This window comes from Emydura macquarii, unplaced genomic scaffold (assembly GCF_026122565.2).
Source record: "Emydura macquarii macquarii isolate MOO-44397 ecotype Brisbane River unplaced genomic scaffold, CSIRO-AGI_Emac_v2 contig_1790, whole genome shotgun sequence".
NCBI classification, from domain to species: Eukaryota; Metazoa; Chordata; order Testudines; family Chelidae; genus Emydura; species Emydura macquarii.
This window is the reverse complement of record NW_027131927.1, coordinates 9,254,929-9,271,671: the sequence shown is the minus strand read 5'-3', so window position 1 is coordinate 9,271,671 and position 16,743 is coordinate 9,254,929. Positions and strand designations below refer to the sequence as shown.

The window sequence follows — 16,743 nt, the reverse complement described above, 5'->3', positions numbered from 1 at the left end:
CCACCTAGTCATAAAACGTGATCCTTGCTCAATGCTCCACAAGATGAAAAAGTGTTTTCTCTTGCCAGCATCCCTAGAGGGAAAATTCTTCATTTTAACCCCATGTACGTTAGCGAGGATAGCCATAGGGATGTCTGATCCCACGGTGCTCCAGGGCGGACCAAATAATTGTCCGTGGTTTTCTTGAACCATTGTTTTCCTTAGTCTAACAAAGCTGTTGTTATTGCTGCTATAAAGCCCCTAACAATGTGCAGTCAACAACTTCGTTTTAATCAAGGAGACTGCTGCATGCTGCAGTTATTAATGATTCCTCCACTGCTGCTCAAGAGAGGGAGGAAGCATCTTTTTTAATTAAGTTGTTTTTTAAATGAAAAACATAAAGTATCAGTAAGTGCTTAATAATGCATTAATGTGTGCCCCAGAAGATGCCTCTCCTCATCTGGGGATGCTAACATCCTCCTCACAGACCAAGCTGCACGTTAAAGACACGTATATTTGTAATGCAGAAAAGCCTCTCTGGACTCCATGTTCTTCACCAAAAATATACTGTATATTGCAGAAGGACACTGCTTTTGTGGGAGTGCCCTTTCAAATATCGCTAGGTTCAATCTATATTTCATCCAGACATTCTCGAGAAACATTGTTCCTCTGCCATTCAGAAAAGAATGCCTGACTTTATACATTTTCACAATAGGATATTGCTCCAGGATCATTGTAAGCTTTGTCCCTAATTTATATCCAAGAAATCATTTCAGCAGCCTATAAATTGCTTCCTATTCATAATTATTGACACCAGTTTGGATTGGCTTGTTGAGGGGGGCACCATCGCCATTTAAATGTCCTTCTGGGTCAACAATCATGTCTCAGGTAGAACAGGGAAATTCAGTGATGTCATTTCACAAGGTTTATGTGAACAGTTTACATTTTTTTTGGGTCCTTTTGGGTCTGCTAATTTAACATCCAATCCTCTCCCCATGTCTCTTTATGTTCCTATTTTAAATCTTCAGAGGAGCCCAGATGCAATGGTGTTGAATGCCAAGTACAAGTCAAAGCAACGGTCTGACTCCAGGAGAGGAAGTGTTCTGATCAGGATGCTAAGGAATCCCTTTTAGAATCTAACGTAAAGCACTAGGATATACTTACAAAACATTAGATGCAAATAGGAAAACCTCAGACTAGTTCACAGCTAAACCTGTGGGCAGTGTGAATGCTGGCTTGTTAGTAAGGTGTGCCATTTCCAACAGTATGGGCAGAGTGAATGAGCATTTATACACCAAATAAAAATATTTGCACTATAATGACCAAGGAATGAATGGATTTCTCATTTCAGCTATTCACTGGAAGGAAAAAAAATAAAGGTGACATCATGGTAGGGATCTATTAGAGACCACCAAATCAGGAAGAGGAGGTGGATGAGGTATTTCTAGAACATATAACAGAAATATCCAAAACATGAGGCCTGGTAGTAATGGGGGACTTTAACTACCTGGACATCTGTTGGAAAAGTAACACGGCAAAACACAAAATTTCCAATAAGTTCTTGGAATGTATGGGGGGACACCTTTCTGTTTCAGAAAGTAAAGGAAGTAACCAGGGAGGCAGCCATTTTAGACTTGATTCTGACCAGCAAGGAGGAATTGGTTGTGAATGTGAAGGCGGAAGGCAATGTCAGTGATAGAGTTCATGATTCTAAAGAATGAAGAACTGAGAGCAGCAGAATAAGGACAATGGACTTAAAAATGCAGACTTTAACAAACTCCAAGAACTTGTAGGTAAAATCCTATGGGAAGAAAATCTCAGGAGAAAAGGAGAGCTGACAGTTTCTCAAGGAGACAGTATTAAAAGCAAAACTATAAGCTATCCTGATGGGAAGGAAAGATACATAGAACAGTAAGAGGCCAATATACTAATATAGAAAGACCACAGGCTCGGTTCAGTGGCAAAGGCGCTCGGCCAAGTTTATTGTTGACAAAGCATGGCCTTAGCACACATAGGAGCTAGGGGTACACTAACACAGGTATGCCCACAACAAGGTACCAGTTCAGTCAACATACCAGGATATTGCCCCTAGACCAGTACAAAGATGCGCCTCCTAGGACTTCTTTTGTACATTGATACAAACATGTTACATATTGCATTTCATTTGCTTTTTGTTATTATCCTGTACCTTGTACCTGCTAATTCGAACAAAACATCCTCATCCTTTATCCTGTCATTCCATCTTTACGTGACGAGGGGGCAGTGTGTCCCTCTACCGTCTCTTAGGAATTTGTTTACATAGTTACTGGAGCACTTGGTGTGGTTTCTATACCATCCTTTCAGGTCAGTAATGTGCTTTCTGGGCTAGCTGACATCTTGTGTATTACTATTCTGCCAAGGCCTATCGTGGCTCATACTCTTAGTACTCCCTGAGGCCCACTGAAGTCAATGAAAGACTTATGGTGACAGCTAAAGTTCATGGATCAGTCCCCAGCCATGCACTCCAAGCAGACTTGTCAGTGGAATTAGGAAGTGCAATGAAGACATTTCATTTGGCACTCCTTTCCATGATGACCAGCATTGTCTCACTGTTCCTTTGTGCTCCCCTGTCTGTCTGTTGTCTCTTGTTTTATATTTAGATTGTAAGCTGTTAGGGGTAGGGATAGTCTCTTTATTTGTGAATCCAGAGCCAGGCACAATGGGACCTGGGTCCATGACTGTGGCCCTAGGTGCTGCTACAATATAACAGTAAATACACACACTTTACACATACACAAACACGCACTGGTGTACTGGAGTGCTCTTTTGCTCTATCTTCTTTTTAGTAAAATCTTATCACACAAGAGCAAAAACACCCAAACCCTTGTACATTATCACCAATCTCATTTTTTCTGTCTTTCGCTGTGTATCAGTCTACCATAGTACTCAGATATTCCTGTTCTCCATAAGTAGAAAGTACTATCGAATACACTCCACAAACACACCTATTGCCTTTTAAATTAATACAGTCACTAAATGTAAAAATCAGTTCCTGGAAAAATGCTCCATATTCTTCTTTTGCTTGGCATATAAATGTGTGGGACTGTAACTGTTCTCTATACCTTCCCTACTCACACAAGCTTGAGAGTAACTATATGTCATGTGGGTCACATGGGAGATGAATCAAAGTAGGTCAGTTTCCAAGGGAGTCATGAAGTGGGGAATAAGATGAGTCATCTCTGCCAGTGTCCCTTGGGACCCATCCTTCCCTTGTCAGCTGAAGCACCAGCAGTAGAACGTCACCAGGAATTCATTCTCGCCAATTGAGTGACTCCAGGGATTTTCTTTTGTGATAATCTCAGTGCCACCCAGGCACACTGGTGCCATGATGCTTCCTTGGTACTCTGTGCTGCTCACCAACCTCAGCATAGGCTACTCGGAGGATCTGCAATTATAGCTGATTCAATCCTCTCCCTCTGTTTTTATTGCCTTCATGCCCTGTGCACTCCTTCTGGTGCCTGTTGCAGACTCCTCAGAGAATTCCGACACTCTGACCTCAGCTCTCCTCCATTTCAGCTAGACTCTTGTTTGCCATCCAACAGAGCTGTTTCCATTATGCTGGGGGGTCTCCATTAGCAGCTCTTCCTTTCTCTTCCCAGCACACTGGGACCAGGCGTGAGGAGTGAAATTCTAAAGAAGCAAAGAGATAGGGTCGTTCCTTTGATAACTGCTTTCCCTTAGGATGGCAGTCAGGGCATTTGCTAATAGTACAGTCAGGTATCTTAACTGCTCCAGAGCTTTGTGATATGTATGAACTATAGCAGCTGCGGCAACACCTGTGTATCCATTATGGAACGCTGCATGTCTTTCTCCCCATTCACTTATACACTGCACTGGTAAAAGGCAAGGTCTGAGACACGCATGGAAGGCCAGGGTGGCCAACAGGCAGGGATGCTATGAAGCAATGATCCAGTCGGATATGGTGACAGGAGCATGAACAGCAGCGTGTACTATATGTACCTCATCTTTAATAGCGGCAACACTGGTTCGTGCCAATCTATGGAATATGAGTAAAGTCCTGTCCACACTGAGGCTCGGATCCTGGACTCTCCTATGCACCAACACTCCCGCTGACTTCACTGGGCATGTTGAGTGTACCCAGAATACAGAAGGCAAGCCTTGGGAGCTGACGCACCTTAGCTACAACTGCATTTAAACATGGTGGTTGCTAGCAATGTTATGATCCAATGTCCCTGAGCAGTGCAGATCGGGATTGTTTTCTCTGAAACCTGTGCTCAAACAATGTTAAAAAGCCATGCTACACTCTACTTGGAAGGACAGTTTCTAGCAGTTTTCAGAAGAAGACCCATAACCCCATACCTCAGGGAAGCTACAATGGAACCCTGACAGAAATAGCTACTTTCAAACACAATTTTAGCTAGCACAGTTCTGCTCCCAAGGTGGAGAAGACCCCCATCCAGATGAGAGGCTGCAATTGCAGATGCAATGTGGTTTAGTGGATAAAGCAATGAGCTGGGAGACAGGAGACCTGGCTCTACCATTGACCTGCTGTGTGACGTTGGGCAAGCAGTTTCCCCTCCCCCCTTTGTCTGTCTTGTCTAATTGGAGTGTATAATTTGCTCTTCAGGGCAGGAACTGTTTCTCAGTGTATGTTCATGCAGCACCTAGTACAGTGAGGCCTCTGGATGCTACTGCAATATTAATAATAATAGCAGGAATAAATATATGAATCCAAAGTAAAACAGAAGTAAGCAATTTGTTTTAAATATAAGCCTCGCTCACTAGTTTAAAAGCCATAATGCAGGGACATACTCAAAGGAATCAGAACAGACAGTTTGGTTCCTTTCACAAGAACTATATCCTTTTATATAAATAAATAAGTGAAGGAGACCAGCATTGCCCGTTTCTCTATAGTTTTTAAATGGAGATGATGAAACCACCATACAGATTTCAAAACCAGGCTACTCCATTTAGTAGGCATATGGTAATTTCATATTTAGAAAACTAAATTGATCTCTGTCCCAATGACACTGTCATCTGCCATAGGTATTATCTGACACTGAGTCGTGAAACACAGATTTGAGTGCCTTGGAATAATTGCTTTTTGTATCGTAACATCTCTTTTCAAGTTTTCACAATATCTCTCTCTCCAACAGAAAACGCATGGTAATAGTTCACCTCCTGTGGGGAACAATTTGAATTTTGACAAGCCTATTAGTAAATCATCTCAGCCGATACTTCTTGCTGTACTGAAAAGCAGATCAGTCAGAGATGCTGTACATTTACTGACTCTCAAGTGAATGGTTGTTTTCAGTAGCACTCTGTTCTGATTTGTTGCCGTTCACAAACTCCCCATCCATATTCCCTATAACAAAAAGAACCACCTCAGCAATACATTTCATTTTTTAATATATCCTTTCCTGGGCCTTATTCTGTAACTCTGACTCCTGCAAGACTTCCCATGAAATCAATGACAGCTTGGCCGGGGTCACACCGTGAATCTATCATTTTAATTCACCCTAACATTTAGGACCAGATACTGACATCTGGGCAGAATCTTGCCCTTAACCATAATGGTGTCTCACGGTGCTTCCTGTTAATTTGCTAATACTTGGGCTAAATAAACCCCTTGGCCTTATCTAGATATCTAGATGGACACTGTTATTATTAGCTCATAAACGGGAAGCAGTTTGGGTCATCATCTAAATAACCACTAGATAAACAAAACTAGAGACAGTGTAATTACAGCATTAGAGGAAATACACTCTAAGAACTACAGACAGATTTGCAGTTCAACTGAGGGGAACACGAATAGCAGTTATGTGTCCATTACTACTTTGTGTAGCATATATTAAGCAAAGTAGATTAAAATTGGTCTGTACTCCCATATTTAAACTTATATAGATACACCCGCATATATATATCTGAAAGAATTATACTAGCAGTTAAGATTTCAATTAGGTGTTGGTTAGTAATTAATCAGCTGTTAGATAAATCACTCTCCCTCTCAAAACAGCTGTCTAAGAAATACAGTTCATAATATCTTTGCCTTCATTGTACAGCATATTAAAAGTAAAAAGAAATACGGGATCTTAAAAGCATGTTTAATTCAGCTCAGCACTTTCAAGCAGAGGTAAAATAGTACCATTATGTACGCTGCCATTGTTTTAAAACACAGCAAAACATAAAATATATTCAATTTAATTAAATAGAAAAAGAAAATGAGATATCAATAGTACAAAGAGAAAAGAACAGAAATGTTGCAGTATTAATCATATTTATATATCTAGATGGGCTACATCAAAAAGCTTTCAACAGTCATTAGTAGGAATATGGTAAAAACAGCAACAAAGGGGAAGAAAGGAATTTAAATCAGTGACATTTTTGTTTGCATTTAGCCATTTCTAAAGAAATAGCATTAAAAATTTTAAAGCAACTTTTGAAATCAGAGTTTAGTGGCAGGATATTTAATTGAAAACAATACCAGATGTTCATTATTAAAACTTCCTTCTTAACAGCTAAATCAAGGTCTTGGGAATGCTTTAATGAGATAATTGTCAGTCTCCTTCTGCAGAATAAATGCCTTGCAGCGTTGAAGAATGGAATTTTTTGTGCTGCCTCTCTATTAACTGACACATTTGTAATTCTTCCCCTTCTGTCTGACCCATGAAAATTAGCTACAGTTCATCTCTGGGTGTACGCTGGAGCTGCACGAGACTTTGTGCAATGAAATCTGAAGCCAGACAAAATTCTTGGTTTCAGGTTCAGCTACAAAGCACAAGTGGATATAGGTTGACTGAAAGGCTCACAGATCACACTTCATAATAAGGGTATTGTAATGACAGTGAGTTACACTGCACTTACAGCGTAGTTACACTGGGATTTGCTTTTGGATACCTGTCATTCAGTATTATTACAGAAGCACCTAAGGATCCCTGTTATGCTACACACTACGCAAAAATAGGATAGGAGACAGTCTCTGCCCTGAGGGGCTTACAATCTTAATAGTCCAGATAGAGCCAGGGCTGGAGGGAAGGGTATGATACTCAAGCAGTGTGATACGCTGCAAAGAGCGTCATGCTTTGGGGGGGGGAAGAGAAGACTGGGGGGATTGCTTCTTTTTTTAAATCATGGAGGGCAGGGGGAGTCAGGCTGAGGTGAAGGAAGTGTGAGGGATGGGAGGGAGGAAGCTGGAAGTCGCTGGAAGCTCCCACTTGGCCCTAAGGCCCTGCACTAGCTCTGCTTCTTCCTGGATGGGAGGGCTCAGGGAAGGAGCCTGGGCAGAACACGGTGGAGCGTGGTCAGGGCCTCGTCGGATGGGTCTGAGTAGGGGCAGGGCCTGGAGCAAAGCAGGGGTGGAGCATGAGTGGGGCCTTGGGATGTAGCCACCTTCCCCAAATTGAAGAGGCACATGCTGCCTATGGACATTGATATCATCAGCATCCACTGGTCCCTGCTTCATTCAGCCCTGGTGTCCCCAGAGGAGTGGCCTCCCCTGCCCCATTGTGTGTAATTACCATGAATTCATATTACATCCAAAATAACTCCATTACAAGAACATTATTGTGGTTGCAAAGTTAAGCATGCAAAAGTTAGGAAATGCCAGAATTAAGGTTGCCTCTGCCAACTTAATTTGCCCCCTTATGGGCATGCAATATGATAGAGTCTGTAATTACATGAGCACAAACTATTTTTCCCATATAGGATCCTGCCTCATTTAATGAATGGGCAGCTATTCAATACTTCTTTTTATCCTCATTCAGTGTGTGGCCTAGGCCTTATTTACCACACACCATCCGAACACTGAATTAATTTAATTTCCTCCTGGCTATTTCTATGGCACACATCACTATAGTCTCTGAGAGCTACACAGCCATTCATGAATCTACCTACACCATTCCCGTGAGGATATTTACCCCTTTCCTCCCCCAGTTCCTCCCCCTCTATACTCCACTCAGGCTACTTCCTCATTCTCTTCCATGCTGCTGGGACACCAGCAAGGGAAGTATTGAGAGCACAGGAGAGAAAATCTCCCTGCTGTCAGCTCCAGCACCCAAAGCCACAAAAGTCCTTGACTGCCAGGAGAAGCAGTTGCAGGGAAAGTCCTGCCCAGGCCCTTCAGCCCTGGGATAAAGCATGCGCTGTCACTCAGTGGGTATGGACATCTGCAATATAATCAGCACTAGGAGATGTGAAGGGATGGAGCATGCTCAGTGAAGATGGCATCTTCTGAGAATTGAGCCTCAAACTCTAACAAGACTCTACTGAGAAGGTGCAAACTGAGATTTTTTTTGGAGGCTTATAACTTAGCCAAATTTGTGTAGATTTTCACTGTGATGGCAAAAGGCACATTCCTGAGACCAGGGCAACCCCCTCGCAAATTTCATGTTCTTGCTCCAAAGTATGGAGGCTCTAGAGCTTCCTAACAAAACAGTTGTGAGAATTTAACATGGGCAAAACAATCATTTTTCTTTCATCTTATTCTCAGAAGTGACTGACCTGCTTTAGCTGAAACTGTCAGAAAAAAAATGCAGCCTGAGACAGATAACTTGGCATGGAAAATTTCAGCCTGAATGTTTAAAGTCTGGCAGTTATAAGGAACTGAAAATAGGGTCTTATGAGGGGAAGCAGTCAGGCAACCTTAACTACAGGTGTCCTGACCTAATCCACCTGTAATAAAAGGAAGTATTTTTGTAATGCAACATATAGCTGTCCTGTGGAACTTGCTGCCACAGAATCTTACTGATGTTAAGTAATTGGGTTTAGATTATTGATTAACAAAACATGACATAATCCAGCTCAACCAGTTTATTAAAAATAGATAAATCAACACAGAGAGGTTCCTGCATTACCAATTTGGAGAACAGGTTTGCAGCCCTTACGTCTTCACTCTGTTCCAAAATATGAGCTCACTTCTGCTCATTTATATTCCCCTTGTTTACAACAGATAGGAAATTCCACATACTCCACTGTATTATTACAGACCTTACTCCCCTTTTCTTATCTAGTTTCATACTTATTTTTCACGGTACATAGACAACTGTATCAAATATCCATAGCATATTATACAGCCATACTTGGCACACTGTTTAGGTTTGGCAAGCCTCGGCAGAACATACATCTTGTCTGACAGATTCTACACATACAAAAAACAGAAGTTATGCAAAGTTTAGCTACTAGTAAATTTCCACTATAAAGCTTAGCATGTGTACAAGGCATTCTGGGATTACCATTCATAATTATCTTAAGTACAAAACCTCCTAGAAATAAATATTAGCTAACAATGAGATCTAAGTGACCTAGCTGATAGAGGCTTCTCCAGGACTTCTTACGGCTGCAGAATCCCCTGTATTTCTCAGTGCTATGTTACTCCCCCTCCTTTTCCCTGTAAACCCCATCCTGCCTTTTACAGAGGGGGCCATGATTGGATCTGTACATCAATCCTATGCAGCTCCTGCACTGGAGTGATTTTCCCTCAGCCACTTGCGCTTTTTTACAGCAGGGGACAGAATCTGTGCCTTGGAATTTTGAGCCTGTGTTAACTGAGAATAAGAAACATTTAAAACTGGGGGAGGAGTTTTATATTTCAGACAAAACATCTAATGAAATAAATATCTTTTGTGATCGTCTGTGTAATACTGGTTTTCCCCATATGTTTCCATACTTCTCCCAAATAACTTAACAAAGCCACTATGTATTCGCTTCACTTTTAATTCTTCATGCTATGCTACCTAAATGGAGGAGAAAGGATTGTCCAGTGGTCAGGGCACTAGCCTAGCACTTAAGAGATCTGAGTTTAAGTCCCTGCTTTGACACAGACTCCCTGTTTGACCTTGGGCAATTCACTTAGTCTATATATCTGGGCCTGACCCAAAAGTGGGGATAAACATATTAAAGATGAAATGCTCAGATAATGCAATGATGGGTAGCAGATAAGTAGAATGCAGTGTCCTTCATAGTATTTGTAATGTCACGGTTCAACCCTACCATTTTCCTTTCCCATATTAGTAATCCAGAGTCATGCAAGTAGATGCATTACCTTCAGTGGAAACACACAAGTAAGCACTGTGCTTCTTATAGGACTGGACTCACATGTTTATACAAACATTTGAGATGAGATCTGGTCTGCCCATAACATGCAAAGTATAATGTACATTTCAATAGTGTTCTCATTAAAAGTGAACTATAAATAGCATTTGTATACTGACAAATTTTTACAAATTGAATTGGTTTGGAAGTACGTTCAAGATACATTTTACTAAGAAAAACAGGAAACTAACATCACCAGGTCAAAAAAGGAAGTCCTTCCATCCAAAGCAATATTCTGGTGTATTGCCCATGTGGGATTACAGTGCTGTCAGGACTGAAGTGCCCTTGCATCCTATTTTATAGGAAAATAAAGATACTTTTAGAAAGAAGGGAAAACAGGAAACTTATTGATGTCATTCCCCGTGTTTGAGCTAGAAGCTGTATCATGTTCCACCCCTTTCCCAAATACAAACAGAAACAAGTTAATTGAATTACTGTGTTGCACCAACATTAAATTTGTCAATGGGATTCATTTTAGTAAGCCACTGCTGTTTGATTAAATATGCTGTGATTTGCTACACAAGAAAGGTAAGGAGAAATGATATCCCAGCTGAGGAAATGTAGGGCTATCATAAACTGTGAAAGAGAAGCTTGAATATTGGTATGGAACTGGGGGAAGAGAGCGGTGCACTGTGCAAAGTGATTTTAATATGTATCTTATAAAATCAAATGGTTGCTTATCGGTCAGAGTCTGACCCATGCAGAAAAGTCTCAAAAGCAGGCCTATATACAGCTCCAACAATGGCATTCATGTGCCCTTACCATAGAAAAGGGATAGATAATAGGACAGAAAATATATTGCCTTTTTATAAATCCACTGTACACCCACATCTTGAATACTGAGTGCAGACCTGGTCATCCCATCTCAAAAATGATATATTGGAATTGGAAAACGTAAAGAAAAGGGCAACTAAAATGATTAGCAATATGGAACAGCTTCTGTATTAGAATAGATTAATAAGACTGGGACTTTTCAGCTTGGAAAAGAGGCAACTAAGGGTGGATATGAGAGAGATTTATAAAATCATGACTGATACGGAGAAAATAAGTATGGAAGTGTTATTTACTCCTTCTCATAACACAAGAACTACAAGTCACCAATTGAAATTAGTAGGCAGCAGGTTTAAAACGAACAAAAGCAACTATTCATACACACAATGTAGAGTCAACCTGTGGAACTCTTTGCCTGAGGATGTTGTGAACGCCATGACTATAACAGGGCTCAAAAAAAAACTAGATAAGTTCATGGTGGATAGGTCCATCTATGACTATTAGCCAGGATGGGCAGGGATGCAAAACCATGCTCTGAAGTGTCCTGTGCAGTCTATGGATTTCCCAAAGGAGGTCAAGTACATGTATGCCCATTACTTCTTGTTCTTTCCAAAGTGGATATGGAGAACAATTTATCACCCTTCTTTTTCTAACAACTTTTTACGTACTTAGAGATTATCATCATGTCCCCTCTCAGTCTTCTCTTCTCCAGACTAAACAAACTCAGTTTTTTCAATCTTTCCTCAAAGGTCATGTTTTCTAGACCTTTAATCATTTTTGTTGCTCTCCTCTGGGCTTTCTCCAAATTGTCCACATCTTTCCCAAAGAATTACTTCTCGTGTCTTGCTTACAACACTCCTCCTAATGCATCCCAGAATGATGTTCACTTTTTTTGCGTTACATTGTTGACTCATAATTAGTTTGTGATCTGCTATAACCCACAGAGCTTTTTCAGCAGTACTTAATCCTAGGCAGTCATTTTCCATTTTCTATGTATGCAATTGATTATTTTTTCTAAGTGTAGTACTTTGCACTTATCCTTGTTGCATTTCATCCTATTTATTTCAGATCATTTCTCCGGTTTGTCAATATAATTTTGAATTGTAATCCTATCCTCCCAAGCACTTGCAACCCCTCCTAGCTTGGTATCATCTGCAAACTTTATAACTGTTCTCTCTATGCCATTATCCAAATAATTTATGAAGATAATTAATAGAACCAGACCCGGGACAGATCTCTGTAGGACTCCACTCAATACGTGCTTCTAGCTTGACTGCAAATTATCACTAACTATTCTGAGTATGGCTTTCCAACCCACTTTATAGTAGTCTCATCCAGGCTATATTTCCCTGGCTTGCTTATGAGAAGGTCATATGAGACAGTATCAAAAGCCTTACTAAAGTTGAGATATATCACATCTATTGCTTTCTCTCCATTCACAAGGCTTGTTACTGCGTCAAAGAAGAGTACTAGGTTGGTTTGACATGATTTGTTCTTGACAAATCCATGTTGACTGTTATTTATCACTTTATAATCTTCTAGGTGCTTACAAATTGATTGATTATTTTTTCCATTATCTTTCCAGGTATCAAAGTTAAGCTGACTGATCTATAATTGCCTAGGTGGTCTTTATTTCTGTTTTTATAAATAGGTACTACATTTGTCCTCTTTCAGTCCTCTAGGATCTCTCCCATCCTCCACGAATTGTCAAAGATAATTGCTAATGGCCCAGAGATCTCTTCAGCCAGTTCCTTGAGTATTTTAGGGTGTATTTCATCAGGCCCTGCCAATTTGAAGACATCTCATTTGTCAAAGTAATTCTTAATTTATTCTTTCCCTATGTTAGCCATAGATCTTACCCCATTTATACTGATGTTCACTATGTTAGCTGTCTGATCGCTGCTAACATTTTTGGTGAAAACTTAAACAAAAAAGGCATTTGCCAATTCAGCCATTTCTGCTACTGGTCTTTTTCCTCCTCATTGAATAGGCTTATCCTGTCCTTGGTCTTCCTTTTGTTTCTAATGTATTTGTAAATTGTTTTCTTGTTACCTTTTATGCGCCTAGCTAGTTTATTCTCATTTTGTTCCTTGGCCTTTCTAATTTTGCACCTACATGCTTGTGTTGTCTTTTTATATTAATCTTTTATAATTTGACCTTGTTTCCACTTTTTGTATAACTTTTATGAGTTTCATGTCATTAAAGATCTCCTGGGTAAACCAGGGTGATCTCTTATCATATTTCCTATGTTTCCCAATGCATTAGGAATTGGGAATCGTGTGCCCGTAATAAACACTCTAAAAAAACAGCCAACTCCCCTGAATTTTTTTCTTAGATTTGCTCCCCACAGAATCTTACCTACCAATTCTCTGCGTTTGCTAAAGTCTGCCTTTTTAAAGTCAATTGTCTTTATTCTGCTGTTTTCTCTCCTACCACTGCTTAGAATCATGAACTCCATTTCATGATCACTTTCACCTAAGCTGAATTGATTTTCAATGCAAGTTGAAATCAGTGAGAGTTAGGCACCACCTTTGAGGATCTTAGCCTTAGTGTCTGTCTTTCTTGTTCTGTTTTTTCATTGTTTTTTTTTAATTTCTTTTTGTCATACTCCCTCTTCACCCATTTCTCTCACTTCCATGCTATCTTCTCCTTCCTTCCTATACCCATCTCTGTCCTTTGTCCATTTAACTTTCCCCCTTCCTTTTTCCACCCTAATGCTCTCCCTGTACTACAAGCAGCATAAGAGCAGTAGAACTCTCATACCAAAGGTCCCACTCCTTACGTGCTTTTCCATAGACAACCTCTGCTCCCTGCTGTGCATCTGCATCGCTCCAAGTGGGACCAGGGGTCAGAGGCAGAGGAGAAAAAACACTGCAGAAGTAGATTCTTGCAGTGAAACTCCCACCCAGTCAACAGCAGTATGCTTGGGAAAATCCATCCCTCCAAATCAGACTGTCGAATCGGAGAAACTTCCCACATCTCCAAGTCCTTCTGAGCACAGACCAGCGATCAGCACTGAAAATAGAAGCATAGAAAATGACATGGGCTCAGATCCCCAAAGGTATGCAAGTGCCTAACTCCCATTGAAATCAATCAGAGTTTGAGGTTCTGGGCTGTGGTCCCTGCTCCAAGGAGTCAATCTAGCTAGACACAATCCAATCCAGAGATATTACCATACATACATACATAAGATACATACATATGGGAAGACCCAAGTTATATAGATTGATGAACAAACCTGGTGAATTACTTTTAAAGGTATATTCAGTGTTGGTGGGTTACGCTGACAGTACAGAGAATAAAATGTATTTTAAGTAAGGTTAGGAAAGTACAGAGGGAAGTTGGTTTGTGAACAAAGCATACCCCCTATATTTTATGTTGGACCAACACATGAACTTTAACATAGACTTTCAGGCGCCAAAATTTTCCTTATTCAGCTGGGAGAGTATAATTTTTTGTAACAGGACTTATGATTTGCATTGATACAATGCACAGATGTTTATTGCAGAGCGGATTATATGAGTAAAATCATACAAAAGCCAGGTGCAACGGATGCCCTCACAGTATGTAGTGATGACAGTTGAGTAAATGATGGCGTTCATATTCCATTTTAGATCACCTATGAAAATGTGTTGTAACTTTTGTGACCATCATAAATCCGTCAGGTACAATTCAGCACAACTGACGTATACAGCACAACTGCTTAGCCATGTTAGGTATTGCAGAGGTGGGAAATATATAAACAGCAGTGACTATCATCTAGTGCTAAATGATGCTCTTCATGTCTATGCATGTGCTGTTTGGTACCACATCCACTGAAATCAATGGCACAGCTCCCACGGCCTGCAGAATAGGGCCCATGGGCCAGGAAAAACAAAACAGCAATGTGGTAACAATTAAAAAGAAATGATAAGAGTAAGTGAGGAAAGCTTAGGACCTGGTTATCAGGAAAATTTCCTGAAATGGTTAATGCTACCAGAATGGAATAGTTTCTTAAGAGAAGTAGTAGAAGCCACATTACTTGAGACATTTAAAACTAGAGAATGCACTGAAAAATATACTGTAGGTAACAATCTTGTGTTGGCCCCAGGAACAGGACCTATCTTTCCATTGATGTGCTTCCCTGAGATGTTGAATACTAATTTAGACTCTGTGCTTCTTTATCAGTGTATGAATGTAGTAATTTTCTAAAAGTTCAATAAAATTATTTATTACAAGCCCTTGTTTCCTCCCTACCCACCCCCAAACACATGGGATGCAGATGGTAGCAAAGAAACAGTTTTGCGGTGAATCTTTTCTGTTTTACACTGTGACCATATTCTAACACTTGCCCGATTTTAAAAAACGAACGAGATGAAATAGGGGAGAGATCCAGCGGTAGGTCTAGATCCAGTTTTTAGATGATTTCTTTCAATGTTTTGTCAGCGATTAGCAGCACTTGGGAAAGGGCACACTGGTTTCCGTTGTGAAGCGTGGGAAGTTTACAGAAAACCAGGTGACCACCCTGGAGCTCTGTGCGGCTGCTTTGCCGTTCCCACGCTTGGGCCGTCAAGGATGCTCTCCTCACAAGAACCCTTCTGGGCAAGGGACGCGCTCCTCATTTGGCTGAACAGCCACGGCGAGCCCCGGGGATTGGGATGAGTGTAGATGCCTTCCTTATCTGCTGTAGGCAGTGTTGTAGCCCTGTGGTCCCAGGATACTAGAGAGACAAGATGAGAGGGGGAATTATCTTTTACTAAACCAACTTCTAACGGCTGGTGCCCTGTAGGAGCAGACCTCCCCTGGGGAAGAGCTCTGTGTGGGGAGCCCCCAAAGCATGTCTCTCACCCAGAAGCTGGGTCCAATAAAAGATATCCCCTCCCCCGCCCTGTCTGCCCCTTACCCGCCCACACCCAAAGCTGTCTGGGGGAGACACAGACACCCGCCTTTTCCCCTGCAGGCAGCTAGCCTGGGAGACCCGACAGCAGGGAAAACACCCGTGCCAGCGTGGGTGGGGGGCTGTGCCCGCCGGTCCGTGCGGGGGTGGGAGTGGGGCTGGGGAGACGGGTGGGGTCAGCAGGCTGTGGGGGAGGGGCGCGGCCCGCCCAGCGGCTGTGGGGGACCGGCAGACTGTGGGGGCGCGGCCCGCCCAGCGGCTGTGGAGGGAGGGGTTTGGGAAGAGGGCCCAGGCCGGCCCCGCCGGACGCGGCTCCAGTCCGTCCCGCTCCCGTGACGGTCATGCTGCTGCCGCTACTGCTGCTGCTCGGGGCGCGCCCGGCCGCGGGCGAGGAGGAGCCGTCGGGGGGCGCCGCGTGCGGGCCCTGCCAACCGGCGCTGTGCCCGGCGCTGCCCGCGCGGGGCTGCGCGCTGGGTCGCACGCGGGACGCCTGCGGCTGCTGCTGGCGCTGCGCGGCGCGCGGGGCGCTGGGCGAGGGCGAGGCGTGCGGGCCGGGCGCCCGCTGCGCCTCGGGGCTGGAGTGCGCCCCCCGCCCGGGCCGCGCCGGCAGCGGGACCCCCGCCCTCGCCCTCTGCGTCTGCAAGAGCCACTACCCCGTGTGCGGCAGCGACGGCGTCACCTACCCCAGCGCCTGCCGCCTGCGCGCCGCCGCCCTCCGCGCCCAGCGCCGCGGACAGCGCGGGCCCAGCCAGCGCCGCAAGGGCGCCTGCGAGCAAGGTGCGGGCTGAAGGGGCGGGGCACCGGGGCCTAGGGGCAGCGGGGGGCGCTGTGTAGGGGTAGGAGGGTTGTGTGGGGTCACGGCGGGGGCAGGGTGTGTTGGGTGCGGTCATGGCGAGGGACAGGTGGTGCTGTGCGGGGGCAGGTGGTGCTGTGTGGGGTCACGGCGGGGGCAGGGGTCGCAGTGCGAGGTCCCTAATGGCTGAGTTGCCCAGAGCCACGAATGGGCCTGGGAGTGATGTGTGGGGCTA

The 16,743-nt window shown here is 43.0% G+C and overlaps 1 protein-coding gene and 1 long non-coding RNA gene across 2 annotated transcripts in view; one reads left to right on the top strand and one right to left on the bottom strand.

Annotated features, from left to right (window-relative positions):
* Positions 1-14,221: 14,221 nt before the first annotated feature.
* On the bottom strand, positions 14,222-16,510 carry LOC137158910 (uncharacterized). The gene is made up of 2 exons (XR_010921491.1): positions 16,399-16,510; positions 14,222-15,538 (listed from the first exon to the last, which is right to left on the bottom strand). It is a non-coding gene; the product is annotated as an uncharacterized lncRNA (long non-coding RNA).
* Positions 16,036-16,743, top strand: part of IGFBP7 (insulin like growth factor binding protein 7) — a 53,148-nt gene continuing 52,440 nt past the window's right edge. Inside the window, exon 1 of the mRNA XM_067556891.1 lies at positions 16,036-16,492. Coding sequence (XP_067412992.1) covers positions 16,057-16,492 — 436 coding nt within the window. The 5' untranslated portion in view covers positions 16,036-16,056. The remainder of the gene's footprint in view (positions 16,493-16,743) is intronic.